Below are 13,228 nucleotides of genomic sequence, written 5' to 3'. Positions count from 1 at the left end.
GTCATTGAAATTTTTAAACTAAAGACCCTTAATTCTGATGAGGATGTGTAGCAAATTTCAGTACTCTAACACGAGTATCTTTAGAGTTATCAGCTCCCGAAACTTGCTTTCGACACGTTATCAACTTAACGACCTTCTTGTTTTTCATCTAGCATTTCTCGGCTTCCTATTAGTCAAATCCGATCAGGTCAACGCTATTGGTACTACGAAAGTCACGTGGAACACTTTTCTAATGGGAACCAACTTTGTAACACTTACGGTTCTCGAGTTAGTTTTTGGATGACCTTGAAGACATGGTTCAAGGTCATCGACATTTTCGCAGTAGGTTTCCCCCTACATCTCGTATACGACTTGAAAATTTCAAAATCGTGCCTAAAACAGATTTTGAGATATTCGCCCTGGGTCATTTTTTAGTGGACACCCGGTATATATCTCGATGTGGAACTAAAAAGGGGAATTTCTAAAGCTTTTTGCAACAGGTTTTTTAACATGAGGCCGCCGTATGGTAAGACGAAACACGACATTTCAAATCCAATGGCGCGAGGTTTGACGCGAAAAGAATGCGTCGTCATGGTAACAAAAAGGTGATCTTCCCGTGCAAAAAGGGGTTATAAAATGACGGATTTGAAAACCTCAATTTGTTATCGTACTTAATATTTTTAAGTAATAATAATGTTCTTCGCGAGGTTTCCTTTATTTTTATGGTTATTAAAGCGATAACCAGTTAAGCTAATAATATAATAACCATGACTAGGCTTAATGACGAGTTTTCGTCGAATAAGGGTATCGAGTTTTCCCGCTTTAAGACACGCCCATTTCTACGAGCCTCATCACGGCCGTAAAAAACCTTCCTTAGACATTCCAAGTGTATACCTATATAGTTTCCTGATATAATCTATTAAAAATAACATTAAAAATATAATCTAAATTATGTAAATAAATTTATAATTTAAAATGTATATTATTATAGATATAAAATTTATAATTTAAAATGTATATTATTATAGATATAAACTTTATAATTTAAAATGTATATTATTATAGATATAAACTTTATAATTTAAAATGTATATTATTATAGATATAAACTTTATAATTTAAAATGTATATTATTATAGATATAAACTTTATAATTATAGGTATTATTTTAAAATTTATTGTAATAATAATCAATTTTAGTTATTTAGTTTATAATTAATAATGATAACAATAATTATAAATTTAGATATATTTTTGATAATTAATAATTATTAAATAAAATTATCTAAAAATAAAATACATTAACTTAAAAAATATTAATCTGAGAAGTATTGCTAAATATTTAAATAAGTTATTATAAATAGTTCATTTTTATACAGATTTTTTAAATTTGGATGAAACCGAAATTAAAGTCTTGGTTGGAAAGTGCACATCTGAAGGTGCTCCGAATTTGACAGTAAACCAGAAAACAGCCTTGTAAGTTATAAAGCCCTACATGGACTATAAAGTAGAAATGTGGCTCCATCTTTTCATGCATTTCTAGGGTAATATTTGCTCTGTTAGGAATTTTGTTAATCGGAGGAACACTGTTTGATATTCTTTCCAAAATTACCATGATGAGTTCTAAATCATCCCATCAGTCAGACATTGGAAAAGGTTTGGAGTTTTCGAAAAACTATACTAAAACTATAGCAATAAAATAAATCTACAGGGTTGTAGCTTCTTAGCCGTTGATCTAAGATCAAAGTGTATTATTACTATTAGCAATAGGTTTACTCCATTTTACCTGAAATGCGGTGCGATTAAACATTTTTGTATTAACCGTGGCGTATTAGAAGTTCTACTATTGCCGAACATAATTTATCTCCCAGACAAAAATTGCCATCTCAATATTCTTCTAATGTTCTTCGCTTGAGACATGTATCAAGAAAAATTGTGCGAAGTGAAATGAATTAGATATGTTCAGTAACAGTCATCCGATAGAATCCGGTTTCGGAGATAAACAAGATGTCACGACCATTTAAGAACACACAAACCCCCGATATATTATATATTAATTTAAATATTTAATTTAAATATTTTTTTCAATCATCTTGTACATAATCCTTATCTCAATCACTTTTTCCTTTAAATTAACAAAGGCCGTAACCATTCAAAAGCCAAAGGTAATTATAACTCACAGAAAGACCCATGACCACTCTTTAGTAATCTCCCTGTCGCTTAACATCAACAACAATTTATAACCCTGTTCATTAATTTGACCAATATTTAAATCCCCCTGTACATTAAATTTACAAGCCTACTCAGGAATCCATACCTCTACTTGGAATGCTTATCCTTACGTATCGCTCATGGTAAGATAAATCTGACGGCCTTGGCCCTGCCTACGAGAGACAAAATCCCCTCTGTGCGTGCTCCTTTCCCACGTAGTTGTTTGTTAAGTTAACATAGTGACGTCAAAAAACCGAGAGCCACGTCGAGACGAAAATCTGCATTCCAAGTAGAGTTATGGATTCCTGGCGTACTAGAACAACCCAATTGTAAATTTCACCAAAATACCAACCGCCCTGTAATGTAACTTAATCACCCTGGCCTTTAACATAACCAGGGAACTATTTCTTAACGACCTAAGTGTTACTTTACCACAAAAACTTTAATTACAACGCTCTATCAATCACCTTTCATTATGAACAATATTTGAATAACCCTGTACATTAACGTTATAAGCGCGCTATAACAACCTGAAAGAGTTTAACTAAAAGCAGTGTGACGTCCAACCGGAAACGCGAAAAAGCGCTCAGTAAGAAACCGACATCAGCGCTTACCCATCCGTTAGAGTGATTCAATGTTAGTTTAAAGTTCACGCTCACGTTGCAATCGCTTCTGTTTTCAAGAACACTTGTATTTTGCGCTTGGAGTGTGCGCTAGTGAAAACAGATTGGAACCCGCTTCTAGCACTGATCAAATCCAACTAGATATTTTTACGCCAAAGCGAAAATTTCGCGCGTGACGTCGGTCCATGTGACTTCAGTCAGCCAATGGGTATGTAGTATGTGGTAGTGTTGGTACCGAGGCTTATCACACTATTGTACGCTGTTCGAAACAAATAACAATGAGTTCCACCACCACCAAATTAACAAAAAAGCAACAACAAATTGATGGCAATCAGGATAATTGTTCAAAATTTGGAGAATACATCGCTGCTATGGAACGTCGATAAGCAATTAGTGAAATAGAGGATTTTTAATTTGAAATAATTTCAGCATTGATTGTTTTTATACCTTCTTTTATTGTTTTTGGCTTTGATATTAACAAAAGTTTAAGTAATAACATTTTTTTCTTAATCAAAAGACGTCTGCGATTCGGAACCGCCATATTTATTTCGGCAAAAAAATGGAAAAATCTCAATCTTTTCTTTTTCAAGCTACAAAGGTCCATGAAAACCCGGCTTTAGGGCTCGCGGTGGAGTTTTCTTTCACGTGGTTTTCAGTTGAAAAACGTTCACGCATAGCTTGTAAGCATTCACAATGCATTTCGCGAAATTTATTTCAGAAATGCGTAGTTGAGAACATAACCACTAGGAGGTGCAGATTTTGAATACCTACCTCTTAATAAAGGGTATGTGATCGTAAACAATTTGGCCTAGACCTTTGCTTAGATCACAAATTAGAGTAAAAACTCCAATTGATGCCAGGAATACGTTGCTCAGCCAATTAAAAAATATTGCATTATCGCGTATGATATACATACATATTCCTAGCTCAGCTAAGCTAATACCCAAGAACCCCTTTAACCTGAAGGTTGAGAGCCAGCAAACTCAACGCACAAAGAGTGCTTCAAAGTTTTTACCCAGTGCCATAAGCTGGGATCGTACCGGTTAACAGAAGTGCTAACCATACTGGTTATTTTGAAAGTTGTAATAATAATTATTTCCAAATCAGCTGCTCAAGTTCTGTTGTGCTTCTCTCTTTATTCGAATGGCTTGAAACTGTTGAACACCAGTTCACCGTCTACTCATTTGTCGGCAATAAACGGACTTCGGTTTCTCAGTATTTCTTGGATTATTGCGGGACACGTGGTTTTCTTTTCGACACCTTCAATTGGTTCGTATCTAATCTCCCAAATCTTTACTTCCTTCTTTTTTATTTCTAAAATCATTTTATAAATTATGAAAATTAACAGGGAATCAGAAGAGAAGTGACCAGTTGGAGAAAGAAATAGTTTTTCAACCATTGGTCAATGGCAGCGTAGCTGTCGACACTTTCTTTTTCATCAGGTAAAGCTCGATTTAGAATACGTGAATAACAGTAGCATTTGTTTGTGCTGTTTGAAGATAAGTGAGCGAAGCTTCCTTATCTCCAACTGAAATAAAGAAATGTTCGTTCGTTAGTTGGTAATTTAGTAATTTACGACCGTCGGCAAAGAAAACGTTAAGAGAAATAAATCAAATTGTAACTATAGCTAGGCCTACACAAAAGCTGCGTCCCGACTAAGCCCCAAATTTAAAATTCCACCTCACCTGTTGTCCGAGATATTTAAGGATAATAGCACGCAAGTAGAGGGGAACCTTAAAATCCGCAGTCACCACTCGTTAAATAAAGTCGTAATTTTCGTGAAATATGATGTTAAATCTAGAAACAATCAATCTTTGAATGTTCACGTGCAATTTTGTTGGTTTTTGAACTGATCTGAGTGCTAAATATGCATTCTGCGAGCCTATAAATAATTTCAAATCAAATTTCGTAGTAATTCATTACTTCGTTAAGCGTATATATTTAAATGGATTCGACAGTTTCAACTTACAATGCTACCCATAGCACTAAAACGACACCGAGGTCTTTTTAGAGACAATTACACACTTAAAAACAGGGTAAAAATAGTCAAAAGTCATATTACCATTTAATCCTTTATTATTCATTTTTCAAAGGGAAGCCAACTTTATAATAATCTATGAACTTCATAGCAATATTAGTACATTCACAGGTGTGAAAAGGGTGTTACTAGCACCCACTGCGGGCGCTCAGAAGGTTATAAATTTATTTACTTCAGCAAAGGGTTGCTAGAGACAATTTAGTTCAAGTTACGGTTCTAGATCTTTAAACAGCATTTGCTCTATACAAATTTGTTAACAGTTGAAATGTTTTCAGTGGTCTTCTGGTAACTTATGTGGTAATAATTCTACACAAGAAATACGGTTACATCAATTGGGTTCTATTTTATGTACATCGAATATTCAGGTGAGTATGAACAATTACTTAATTATCTATTCTCTCAAACCAACAAAAGTGGTTTTAAAGACCTAATTTTGATTATATATTTTACCAAACGTTTTATATAATGTAATATAATATAAGAAAATATAATGTGATGTAATATATATATATATATATATATATATATATATATATATATATACAATATATATTTTTATATATATAGATATAGATATATAGATATGTATATATAGATATATAGATATATATAGATAGATAGATAGATATATAGATAGATAGATAGATAGATAGATAGATAGATAGATAGATATAGATTATAGATAGATAGATATTTATATATAGCGAGATAGATAGATATTTATATATAGATAGATAGATAGAGAGAAAGATATATCGAGAGATAGATTGATAGAGAGATAGATAGATAGATATTTATATATACATAGATAGAGAGAAAGATATATAGAGAGATAGATTGATTGAAAGATAGATAGATAGATATATGTAGATAGATAGATAGATATAGATTATAGATAGATAGATAGATATTTATATATAGATAGATAGAGATATAAATTGATAGAAAGATAGATAGATATTTATATATAGATAGATAGATAGATATAGATTATAGATAGATAGATATTTATATATAGATAGATAGAGATATATATTGATAGAAAGATAGATAGATAGATATATATTTATATATAGATAGATAGATAGATAGATATAGATTATAGATAGATAGATATTTATATATAGATATATAGAGAGATATATTGATAGAAAGATAGATAGATAGATATTTATATATAGATAGATAGATAGATAGATAGATAGATAGATAGATAGATAGATAGAGAGAAGGATATATAGAGAGATAGATTGAAAGAAAGATAGATAGATATATATCAATATATAGATAGATAGAGAGAAAGATATATAGAGAGATAGATTGATATATAGATATATAGATAGAAAGATAGATAGAAAGATATTTATATATAGATAGATAGACAGAAAGATATATAGAGAGATATATTGATAGATTGATAGATTAATAGATAGATAGATTGATTGATAAATAGATAGATAGAGATAGATAGATAGATAGAAAGATAGATATAGATAGATTTGTATATATATATATAGATACATATACATTTTACAGTTTATATTACATTTTACAGTTTACAGTTTTTTACATTTTAAAGTTGAGCTGTAAAATGTATTATCAACTGTAAAAGGTAATATAAACTGTAATCTGTAAAATGTAATATAAACTGTAATCTGTAAAATGTAATATAAGCTGTAATTTATAAAATGTAATATAAGCTGTAAAAGGTAATATAAACTGTAATCTATAAAATGTAATATAATCTGTTAAATGTAATATAATCTGTAAAATATAATATAAACCGTAATCTGTAAAATGTAACATAATACATTTACTGATTACTGATTACTGATTACTGATTATATAACAGATTACTGATTATATAACAGATTACTGATTATATAACAGATTACTGATTATATAACAGATTACTGATTATATAACAGATTACTGATTATATAACAAATTACTGATTATATAATAGATTACTGATTATATTACAGATTACTGATTATATTACAGATTACAGATTATATTACAAGTTACTGATTATATTACAAATTACTGATTATATTACAGATTACTGATTATATTACAGATTACTGATTTTATTACAGATTACTGCTTATATTACAGATTACTGATTATATTACAGATTACTGATTATATTACAGATTACTGATTATATTACAGATTACTGATTATATTACAGATTACTGATTATATTACAGGTTACTGATTATATTACAGATAACTGATTATATTACAGATTACTGATTATATTACAGATTACTGATTATATTACAGATTACTGATTATATTTCAGATTACTGATTATATTAGTTTATATTACATTTTACAGATTATATTGCAGTTAATATTACATTTTACAGATTATATTACATTTTACAGATTATATTACATTTTACAGCTTATATTACATTTTACAGATTAGATTACATTTTACAGATTATATTACATTTTACAGATTATATTACATTTTACAGATTACAGATTATGTTACATTTTACAGATTACAGATTGCGTTACATTTTACAGATTACAGATTATGTTACATTTTAAAGATTATATTACATTTTAGCGGTTACAGTTTATATTACATTTTACAGATGATATTACATTTTACAGATAAAATTACATTTTACAGATAATATTACATTTTACAGATAATATTACATTTTACAGATAATATTACATTTTACATATAATATTACCTTTTACATTACCTTTTACATTACATTTTACAGATTACAGTTTATATTACATTTTACAGATTACAGTTTATATAATATTTTACAGATTTGTTTTTTTCATAATAATCAGCTAGGCTAATACCCAAGGCACCACCTTAGGCCTAAGTCATCATGCGACTTTTGAAGCCCTTAATTCAGGTGGCAGGGTTACAATGTATAGGAGGGTGGTGGCAAGCCCTGCATGCCACGAGATCGAGCCAACAGCTCCCTACACTAACTATTACCGTTAACCTAGACAAGTTTTTATGGAAGGGGAAACCGAAGAACTATGGGGAAAAGCCCTTAATTCAGTTGGAAGAGAACTTGCAAACTCAACGCAGAAGGAGTTGTTCCGAGTTTCCACCCAGTGCCACAAGCTGGGATCGAACCCGGCTCCTCTTGCTGCGAGGCGAAAGTGCTAACCACTCCGCCACTCCACTAAAAGATTACAGCTTATATCACATTTTACAGATTACAGTTTATATTACATTTTACAGATTACAGCTTATATTACATTTTACAGATTACAGCTTATATTACATTTTACAGATTACAGTTTATATTACCTTTTACAGATTATATTACACTTTACAGATTACAGATTATGTTTCATTTTAGAGATTACAAATTATATTACATTTTACAGATTACAGTTTATATTACCTTTTACAGATTATATTACATTTAACAGATTACAGATTATATTACCTTTTACAGATTATATTACACTTTACAGATTACAGAGTATGTTTCATTTTACAGATTACAAATTATATTACATTTTACAGATTACAAATTATATTACATTTTACAGATTATATTTCATTTAACAGATTACAGATTATGTTACATTTTACAGATTACAGATTATGTTACATTTTAAAGATTACAAATTTTATTACATTTTATAGATTACAGATTACATTAATATTTACAACTACTAAATTAGCCTTTTGAGAGAAAATATTAAAATTAACTATGAAAACAAATATATATATAAATATTGGGGTTCTGAGAACTTTGTATAATTTCGAAACAGAACAGCACTGATCTCGTGAATTATGCGTCGTTTGAAAACAGCAATATTTAAAATAAGATAGCTGAAGTGCAAATCGCTAACAGCTTGCCCAAGCGAATACGTTTCTTCTACTAATAAGTGTGTTGTACATGGGAACAACTTGACAAGTCATTTTCTACGGCAATACACACGTTTAGCCAACCCTGGAAATCGTGTGGGATTAACTTGTAGGTGTGTAGACGAACGTTTATTCTGTACAATATTCACTCCTACAAGTTCCCCGTTCACGTTTTCGAAAGGATGGCTTAACCTGTCTATTGACTTAAGGAATCACATCAGGTTTATTTCAGTTTAAATTACATTTTACAGATTACAGTTTATATTACATTTTACAGATTACAGTTTATATTACATTTTACAGATTACAGTTTATATTACATTTTACAGATTACAGTTTATATTACATTTTACAGATTACAGTTTATATTACATTTTACAGTTTAGTTTATTTTACATTTTACAGTTTATATTACATTTTACAGTTTATATTACATTTTACAGTTTAGTTTATTTTACATTTTACAGTTTATATTAAATTTTACAGATTATATTACATTTTACAGATTATATTACATTTTACAGATTATATTACATTTTACAGATTACAGCTTATATTACATTTTACAGATTACAGCTTATATAACATTTCACAGATTACAGCTCATATTACATTTTACAGATTACAGTTTATATTACATTTTACAGATTACAGTTTATATTACATTTTACAGATTACAGTTTATATTACATTTTACATATTACAGTTTATATTACAATTTACAGATAATATTACATTTTACAGATTACAATTTACATTACATTTTACAGATTACAGTGTATATTACATTTTTCAGATTACAGCTTATATTATATTTTTCAGATTACAGATTATGTTACATTTTACAGATTACAGATTATGTTACATTTAACACGTTTTCGAAAGGAAGGCTTAACTTGTCTATTGACTTAAGGAATCACATCAGGTTTATTGGGTGCTTGATCGTAGCTTCGTAGGTATACGTCATAGCTAAGCCCCGCCTTGAAATGGCCGGCATGACAGTAATTTCACATCACAGAAGAGGTTAACAGCAATATTTAGTGTAGGGAGCTGTTTGCTCGCGTGGTATGAAAGGCTTTCTACCACCCTCCTACACATTGTAACCCGGACACCTTTTTATGGCATTAAAAATCGCTAGATGACTTGGGCCTAAGGTGGTAAATTGGGTATTAGCCTAGCTAGCTGATTATTTTCTATGATTTATTTACGTTCTTTGAAAAGGCTATATTTCCCATTCTAGTTTGGAAGGTTTTTGATAATTTCAAAATGTGTACGTCTGCGACTGACATATGGCCCCAAAGATGATACAAATCTAATACTCGAAAAGTTGTAATTTACAAAGTTATGTTTTCATCTATAGTCCTAAAACTTGTTTTGGCCCAAAAGAGTCTTTATTCTCAGACAGCATTCTAAATCAATAGACATCAGGGTCACCGTTAAAAAGTTGGTAGCATCATTTAGTCTTTTTATTTTATATTTACATGGATTTTTATTGGCTACCATAGGTACCCCATTTCTTTTCTCCATTGTACGATAGATAGTGCCTAGTTAAAGAGCGAATTTTAAACTTTTAATATATGATTCACGGTATCTTCGACAGACGTCGCTTCCGACGCAAAAATGTATTTGTGAACTAAATGGCAATCGAATAATCCTAGCTTCATACATTCTCGCAACTAAATTAAAACCTTATTTTCCCTTTTATGAATCAGGTTGGTTCCTGCACTCGGTGCCGTGATTTTGTTCTCTTTCATATTCCCGCTGCTTGGTTCTGGTCCAATGTGGCACGATGCGGAACTCAACAAGTACATCGACTGCGAAAACAGCTGGTGGCAGATGCTGTTCTTCGTCAACAACTTTAACGAAATCGGAAACATGGTGGGTATCAGAATGTTCTCTGGCGTTATTATAACGTAAATAACATAAATTTGGGCTTTTTTGACCAATTTTCTAAGCGTTAATTTTCAATCATTTCCATGATATTATTTTTATGCGCTATTCCGGTTTCAAATGAAATGATTTAATTTCTTGTTCTTAGTGTTTAGTACACGGATGGTACATTTCAAACGATATGCAGTTCTACATCATTTCCCCAATAATTCTCATTTTCCTCATAAGGTAAGTGTTTCAATGTTACAAACGAACAAAAAGACGCTATTTATAATATTGGATCAATTAGGCCTGAGTCACTATTTGTCGAAAGTACATCTTTTAATTAAGATTTTGTTTATCACCGATCTATAAGTGGAACGTCAAAAGGTGGGGGAAAACATTTTAACTTTAGGAATCAATCTATTCGATCTTTTAATATAATGAACCACCGATGATCTGAAATTAAAAGCGAAAAGGTAGTGACCTCCATCATGTTTTGTGGCAGAACTGCGGAACCCTAGAAGTATTTAAAGATATTACTAATGTTACGATTAATTGAGACCAAATTAGCTTTAGTTAGTAAAAGAAAGAGGCGAAACTCGGACTGAAGACCCTTTTTAGTCAAAAACGAATTATCAAGTACAAAAAATAATCACAATTTTGAACTGTAGACCGGTTTCACCCTATTTAGGCATATCACTACGGTGAAGGAAATCTGGCCTGCAACTGAGATTAAATTGAAAACTAATGTTTTTAATTCTTTTCCGATTTGAAGGCGTATTAGGTCCGAGTAACTCTTAAGTTTTGTGATACCTTAAATTCTTCCGCATTTAAGATTTTGGCTTCTTATAGGATGCACTTTTCAATTCGATCTTAGGCATGGAAACACTTTCATCTGCCGGTACTTCTAGTTGCAGAGATCAGGCAGACAAAGACCGCGTTAAAACCTTGAGTTTCGAACAGTGCTGTCAAAGAAAAGAGCTTCAAAGATTGAATTGACGTTATCCATTATTTAAAATATGAACTAAATGACAGAGGCGACTTAATGTTTTAAATGGCAGAAAAGTCAATAGAACGCCAAAAATTTAGTTTCTAACTTTTAAAAATTTTTGGAAAACATAGTTTACGCCAATTTTTCGAAGTAGTTATTTTAGATGTAAAATCGGCATTTATACTAGAATTTACAACGAGCTGAAAATTTTCAAAATTAGCGTTTACTAGGTTTATCTTCAATAGAAACCTGATTTTAAATTTCAGTGGTAACAAAATTTTACATGAAATCCATTTGGCTAAAACATATTTCAGGAAACCTAAATTGGGTCTTGCGTTGAACTCCGCTTTCCTTTTGGCCACAACTGCGACGCCGGCAGTTTTGGGAGCTTACGGCTTCTACCCACCGACTTTTTTGATCCTCGATCCAACTGACGAAGGGTGAGTACCTCCACATATATTGGCAACGTTTGCTCAAAAGAAAAGATGTAAAAGCCTGTCATTGTCCTGCGAGTACACTTAAAAAGGCCGAATTGAACATCAATAACTATAAAATTATCGCAGATATTCTTTTTCCGTTTTTTTTTAATGTGCACCGCACCCAAATGGTTTGGAATAGAGGGGGTACTCGATTTTGCCTATTATAAGAAATATTTTTGAAAACTACAAATAAATGGTGGAAAATAACAACGAATCAGAGGGGACGGTTGTCTCCATAGCAAGGTCCGGGAAAGTGACTAACTTGAGCTAGTATTATCCTGAAGCAACTAAGGGCCGATTTCAGCCCCTTGTATCTTCTCAACCACTAGGAGCAGGGCCGTGCAGAGGGGGAGGCAGGGGGGCAAAATCCCCAGGGCCCGTAGCTGTAGGGCCCATCGAAGAAGCTTAAGGGGGGGGGTGCAAATCAAGATAACTTGGGGGAAGTTTTCAGGGCTCAAGGGGGGGTGCAAATCGAAGGGGCCCGCGAGTAATTTTGCCCCGGGCCCCAATATACCTCTGCACGGCCCTGTCTAGGAGTAGAGAGACAAGCAATATACCATTGGAAAGACCAGGCGCATACGACAAACATACAATAAAACTATAAATCTAGGGCTATAAATAAGTCTCAGTGCCTAACCGTCGTCGAGTTGATGAGGATAAACCTTAGCCCCAACCACAATATTTTATAAAAATTTTGAATTGCGTCCAAACAGAACCTGTTTGTTTCCGTGGTTTCGTGTCTCCGCTATATCTAAAAATGTATTAACAAAACGATTTAGACCTAAACTATAGAACGCTTCGTCACGTTTCAATTTAAAATAGTATTTACGGTTTTTAAAATATTTCATTTGCTTTCACCGAAATTGTAAGAGAACCGGAGAATTTTCCCATGTTCGACTATTGGTTGTCTGTCTGCTATTCTGTTTATAGTGCAAAGGCTTAAGTGCCGCTCGTTTGTAAATCAGCGTTTAAAATGTCAGATAGTGATTCTAGCTCAGAATCTTCTTATCCGGAAATAAGCTATAATGATTCAGTTGAGGCATTTGCAATTTATGAACCTGAAATGGACGATGAAGATGGAGTTGGGTTTAGTGGAGAATCTGATAGTTCTGATTCGGGTAACGAAGCCGAGGAAGTATTTGGAATTATATCAATTTGAACCAC

General features: G+C 31.7%; 1 protein-coding gene across 1 annotated transcript; it reads left to right on the top strand.

Moving 5' to 3' along the window:
• The first annotated feature begins 489 nt into the window (after positions 1-489).
• On the top strand, positions 490-12,029 carry LOC149940295 (nose resistant to fluoxetine protein 6-like). The gene is made up of 8 exons (XM_090179211.1): positions 490-505; positions 1,359-1,455; positions 1,523-1,635; positions 3,921-4,082; positions 4,162-4,255; positions 10,435-10,600; positions 10,761-10,840; positions 11,900-12,029. Exons 1-8 carry the CDS (start codon positions 490-492, stop codon positions 12,027-12,029), a joined length of 858 nt encoding a protein of 285 aa, XP_090035337.1.
• Positions 12,030-13,228: the final 1,199 nt, after the last annotated feature.

This window comes from Leiobunum rupestre, chromosome 6 (assembly GCF_980474605.1).
Source record: "Leiobunum rupestre chromosome 6, qqLeiRupe1.1.hap1, whole genome shotgun sequence".
Lineage (NCBI taxonomy): Eukaryota > Metazoa > Arthropoda > Arachnida > Opiliones > Sclerosomatidae > Leiobunum > Leiobunum rupestre.
This window is presented reverse-complemented; position numbering and strand designations above follow the sequence as displayed.